The following is a 5533-nucleotide window of genomic DNA, read 5'->3' as shown; positions in this document are numbered from 1 at the left end:
AAAATTTGGACACGAATCTTCGCTAATTCAAGCGTTGTATCGCTATTAAGAGAATGAAATCTACGAAACAAGCTACAATTACAAAGTTCTTCCATCAATCTTGCAAAGAATTTATTTTTCTAGGCAGCTTTAAAATGTGTACCTTAAAGTTTAAATCTTTATACATTTAGTTAAGAATTTATTAATAATGTATTAGCTTTTTCCAATATTTAACTAGTGAAATATGCATATTTTTTAAGATTTTAAATTTGAATAAATTTTTTTATTTTTTATATGTAACGTTAAAAAATAAATTTGATTTTTCGATAATATTTATCTATAACAGCCAAAAGATATTTAAACGTGTGTATAACAACCATTCACTAAAAAAACAAAAAATATCGGAACAAATGAGGCTGGTATAGAAAGGGTCGACTGTATCAGCATATATATACCCTCACTTTAATTTCCTGTTGTATTTGCGTATAAACATAATTAGTTTGTACAGTAATACCTCTAAGCACCTTCCAATTCCTAGCCCTCCATGTATTTAATACTTTTGATAACCGAAATGAATTAAATAATTAGTTTTTCTTTCTTTTTATGGGCAATCTTATAACATGAATATACATTGCATGCTTTGGGGGCTTTGTTGTTCATTGTGCAAATGTAGCCTCTTAAATAGTCACAAGTCAGCGGTGGATTACACTCGAGCCAAATTATTCAGTTTCCTTCCATCTAGTTTTAGTGTGTAAGATAGCACTGTAATTCATGAAAGATGGCAAAAGCCAAAAGGTCTATTAAACTAACAACAAAATATTGTTATCTTTGTCACTGTCATTGTTAACCACAAACATGAGCAGTTCCGTATTGGACCCAAAAATAAGTATACTATACGAATTTGGCCTACTACCTGTACATACAATTCTCCAAGAGCAAAAAAGCCTCTGACTAAATCACTCCTATGAATCAACTTTGCGCACCATATAATATATCCATGAGTCAAAAAATACTCTCTCAAATAATCATCAGCTAAAAGTGGAGATAGAACGAGCTCTCCGACCGTTTTGGCGCCCTTTAGTTACTCCCCAGCCTTTCCAAAATCTCTCTGTAATGCCCAGTTTGTTATTACTAGAATTTGGATGTAACAGTGAGCAAGTTGTTCTCCCCCCAATATGGGACCATTTCCTACATCTCGAACTAGTCTTACGCAGAGTTTTCCTACATGGACCTGATTCAGATGCAGCATTTGCAGGTAACTTTAGACCTCCAATGGTCAGAAGATCTTCATTCAACTGATGCAGAGGGACAGAGGCAGCAGCAGGTAGCACTTCTGTTTGAAGGACTCTCTGATACTTTCTCCTCCTTGGTCGGCTGCTCCTTGCCCTACTACGCGATCCAACCTCATTTTCTAGATTACTTGCCAAAGAAGTTGCAATATCAGCAAGCCATCCCAGAGAGTCATGAGAGGCTTCAGATGGTTCACCGGTGAGAGTCTTTGAGCGTGCCTTGACAGCAAATGATGAAATAAAAAGTAGTGTCTCTGCTGCAGCCCTGTCAGTTTCCCCAGTGTAATCACTCATACGGTTTCTTTTAGACCACTGAGCAGATGTACCGATTGGATTGTCCAGAGAGTCCCCTCTAGGTGGAGAACATTCCTTGTTTTCGGGGCTTACAGGAGCTTCCAAATCTCTGTCTACACTAGTCATTGTTGCTTCACTGTGATCAGGTGATAATAAAGTTTCTTCCTTGAGGCAGGTAGTGGAATTAGTTGTAGTTTTTCTAGATTTGAGTGCAGAATCAGGACTCAGGATACAGTCAAGAAGAACAGATTTTTCACAAATCTCTCTTTCTCTGCCTTCAGGGAGATTCAGATGTGAAATATTGGAGGTAGGGGCGGAAAACTGATCATCAGACAAATCGGCAGAAGGTGTGAAATTCAAGTCCATACCCTTCACTGAATTCATGCTATCTGGAATCTTTGATAACTTAACAGCATCAGTCCGTCCAGATGTAGGGTCATTATCACCACATTTCATCAAGCAAGAGCCTGATGCACCAGAAGTTGGACTAGAAGCACTACTGTTGTACAGATCACTCTTCTTTCCAGTGAGACCAGAATTCCCAACAGAAGATTTAGGACTCTTACTGAGTGATGCATTAGTAATAAAGCATGGAAGAGCTTGCACTGCGAAGGGTATCTCCTTAATTTTTTTCCGTGGAGAAACTAGCAATGATTTGTTAGTTTTGGTTCCATTACGACTCTTGTCTACAAATCTTGGAGGTGAACTTGCTGTTTGATTACATTGAAGACGTGTTCTCTCAACAGAAGAAACTTCATCAGAAGAATTCAGGTTGCTTACATCTCCCCCTGTAGCTGCAGGTAAATAAATTGAAATGAGAAAAAGTTCACTCTACCAACATTTTAGTCATGCGACTCATAACAAAAAACACATAAAGGATCTGATGGAAGAAATAGAAAAGCAGCCAGTATTGGCAAATCAAATGTTAAGAACGAATGTCAGCTTAAGTACTATATTTAGAATATTTTCTCAAGAGAATAAACAGAATACCTTCTTTCTTCAGAGTTGAGCATTCTGCGTGCGCTGTTCCAGATAGATCCTGATCTGAGTTAGATTCAAGTGCAGAATTTGGACACCCTGTCTCATCGGTCTGTATTGGTTCATTCAGGTCAAACAAAAGAAAGGTACCCCTAGGAGTTGAGTTAGAAATTAAAGAATCTCCAGGATTAACAAAGTTGACTTTTGAACTATGTTGAGGTTGAAGCTCTGAAATCAGAATATTGGGCCCTTGAACAGGACTTTCCTCCACACATTGTTCTCTGTCTTCAATATCAACGTATTCTTCAGCTGGAAGTTCAAGATCGAATGTTCTCTTCCTTGACGCACTGCTTATGGAGGATGATTTTTTCCAATCTTTTCTAAGATTTTGTTCCGTCAACAAGTCAGCACCTGGTTGCACTATCTGACCAGAAATAGAATTTGAAGAAGCTTGAAACATTTCTCTATGTAGTGCAGATGGCTCAATGCTAGTGAGGTCAACCAGAGGCCACTCGGTTTTCTGGGAGATTTCAGACCTTAACTGTGACATAAAAGACTTCGACTCTGATGCTTGCAAGTGTAAATGATCCTCCACTAGCTTTCTCCTTCTAATCTCATCCATCAACTCCCTTTGTCTTCTATATACGCGATGTAGTTCATTGACCTGAGAAAGAAAACATGCTTTAGAGTTATATCCATTCTGATCTGTTCAGAGAATCACCATCTGATTAGAGCATTCCTAAGATTACTATCTGACCAGCATAAAAGAAAACATGTTTTAGAGTTCATTGATTGGACGACGACATGATCTCTTCCAAAGGGTAAGATCAAAGGCTTAGGTCTATACCTGATATCTAAATATTGCTTCATGCTTGAGTATCGTCTGCTTCAATATTTCCTTTTGATGAACTAATTCTACGTTCTGGTCCACCGTAAATGGAGGCAAGAAAGCATAGAAGCCTCTGGCACCGTTCCACGTGATATCATTGTGTGGTAGAGACCATGAATTACCAGTAACGCTCCCATTAAGATCTTTTGGAGGGTAATATCCTGGGAGATAGCTTGCACACTGCATTTTTCTCCCCACCCTTTGACACAAACAAAATGCAGAGTTTAGAATGTTATGCATATGAAACCTTTTATGAATAACCTTTTATGTTACAATAGAAAAGGGCATATATTGAAAGATACAGAACAGTAGGTCACAATTAATATGGGAGAGATGAAAATTCAAACAAAAGAACTTATTGTACTCCCATATTAAAATAAATACAATTTTCCATATTGTGTTAATCTATTTTACACTGTCAAGATCAAGGGCAGAATGGTAAATGAGTTGTGAACATTTTGGAATCAAGTGAAGCAAATATGAAATAAAGATTCTTATAAAGAGGCAGCATTCAAAGATAACTACAATTATGCTCCGTTGGTATCATAAAATTAGTTCAAGATATATCAGACTCAATGAGGAATTATTTGTCAAAAATTAAATCGAGACTTTGAAATCCATCCATAACAATTGAATGAAGGAAACGTGAAAACTGATAGGAACTTAGATTATATGGACAAAACACTCAGTTTCTAAAACCAGAAGCACTTGTAGTGGCAACATACCCAAAAAAAAAAGGAGGAAGAGAATGAAAGAAAGAAAGTAACAAATCTGACTTTTGACTCCAAAAACATTGAAACAGAGATCACGGTACAAAGAAAAAAAGGGAAAATGCCAGTACTACAAAACCCAAAAATTAGATAAAATAAGAGGGAAAAGGTCAACAATCATAGATCGAACCGATACAATCGTCAGTCACAGGACTAGCAACCGTCAAACATCACAGATGCAGACACTCAGAAGGGGAAAGAAGAAGAAGAGAGATGAAAACCAAAACCCAAAATTCCAATCCGCAAATATGCACAAAGCCACAAACAAAGATGCATCTACGAACAACCAAAGTACCCAGTTAAGAAAATCACAAAAAGTACACAAACAAAACAGAGAAGACGATTGAAGGAATTTGTAGAAATTACCAGAGAGAAATTCCTCGAAATGGACTCAGCTAAAAGATTAAAAAAAACACAGAAAGAGATGGACTAGCTCCAGCCAAGCTCAAAGCTAAAAGAAATCGGATGAAAACCCATTATAGGTGAAGAGTGAAGATAGAGCTGAAATAATATCAGAAAATCATGAGGAGGCTTATAGGAAAAGCCAAGAAAGAGATGCTACCGAAAGTCCATTTCCATTGTCGTCAACCAAACACAGCAAAATGTGGGACTGGAAAGGAAATGGCGTTTTCTGGATCTGCTGGGACCACTCTTCAGTCTTTTAGCTCTCTCTCATCTTCTTCTTTGTATTGTAAAGAGAGAAGAAAATAGTTAACTTACATAGGAAGAGAGAGAGAGAGAGTGATGGGCCATTTGTCAACACTTTGGGGTCTTATCTTTGCTTGAATTTTTCTTGATGATGAAGCGTTAGATATATGGATTTGTCTTTTAGATTCTTTCCACTATCCTTGTCCTTTTGTCATTGGAATGACCTATGCAAATATATTTCCAACTAATATTATAATAATAATTTTTGGGGTGAAGTAAACTTCTCCCAAGTTTCATTCTATAGATCAATATAGTCAAGATATTACAACAACATATTCAGTATAAAAATAGAATCTGAAACGAATAGTGTATACGCAAATCTTACCTTTACTGGCGAGATAGAATAGTCAAGAGTTATAACAGAAAAATATTATCAAAAGTTTGACCTCAATATTAGTTTAGGGATTCCTAAATACAGTGACACTGCAGTCTAAACAAAATAATTAATTTTATTAGTTTGAGTAATTTTCTATTTTACAAAAAATTAAAATTAAGATGTGCTAATACTTATTCCTTTCCTATTTAAGGCCAGTTATCTTTTTCATTCAACTAAATAAGGAAAGTTCTTTTTCCTAGTAAGGATTGTTGATATTCTCTTCTCATGAATCTTTTAACAAGCAATTTCT

The 5533-nt window shown here is 36.4% G+C and overlaps 1 protein-coding gene across 3 annotated transcripts; it reads right to left on the bottom strand.

Annotated features, from left to right (window-relative positions):
- On the bottom strand, positions 748–4993 carry LOC109223798. 3 transcript variants are annotated; one of them, XM_019388234.1, is made up of 5 exons: positions 4762–4993; positions 4566–4650; positions 3388–3628; positions 2553–3204; positions 748–2356 (listed from the first exon to the last, which is right to left on the bottom strand). In XM_019388234.1, exons 3-5 carry the CDS (start codon positions 3613–3615, stop codon positions 1008–1010), a joined length of 2229 nt encoding a protein of 742 aa, XP_019243779.1. In that variant the 5' UTR covers positions 3616–3628; positions 4566–4650; positions 4762–4993; the 3' UTR covers positions 748–1007. The 3 variants fall into 3 exon arrangements, with proteins under 3 accessions (XP_019243779.1, XP_019243778.1, XP_019243777.1); XM_019388233.1 differs by having other exon boundaries at positions 4566–4993; XM_019388232.1 differs by lacking the exon at positions 4566–4650.

Source organism: Nicotiana attenuata, chromosome 3, assembly GCF_001879085.1.
Source record: "Nicotiana attenuata strain UT chromosome 3, NIATTr2, whole genome shotgun sequence".
NCBI classification, from domain to species: domain Eukaryota; kingdom Viridiplantae; phylum Streptophyta; class Magnoliopsida; order Solanales; family Solanaceae; genus Nicotiana; species Nicotiana attenuata.
This window is presented reverse-complemented; position numbering and strand designations above follow the sequence as displayed.

Excerpts from the sequence above, each read along its gene's own strand:
- LOC109223798 (XM_019388232.1), bottom strand. Across the intron at positions 3,205-3,387 it reads AAGCAATATTTAGATATCAG|GTCAATGAACTACATCGCGT; the intron begins GTATAGACCTAA and ends TTTCTTTCTCAG. Across the intron at positions 2,357-2,552 it reads CTCAACTCTGAAGAAAGAAG|CTACAGGGGGAGATGTAAGC; the intron begins GTATTCTGTTTA and ends ATTTACCTGCAG.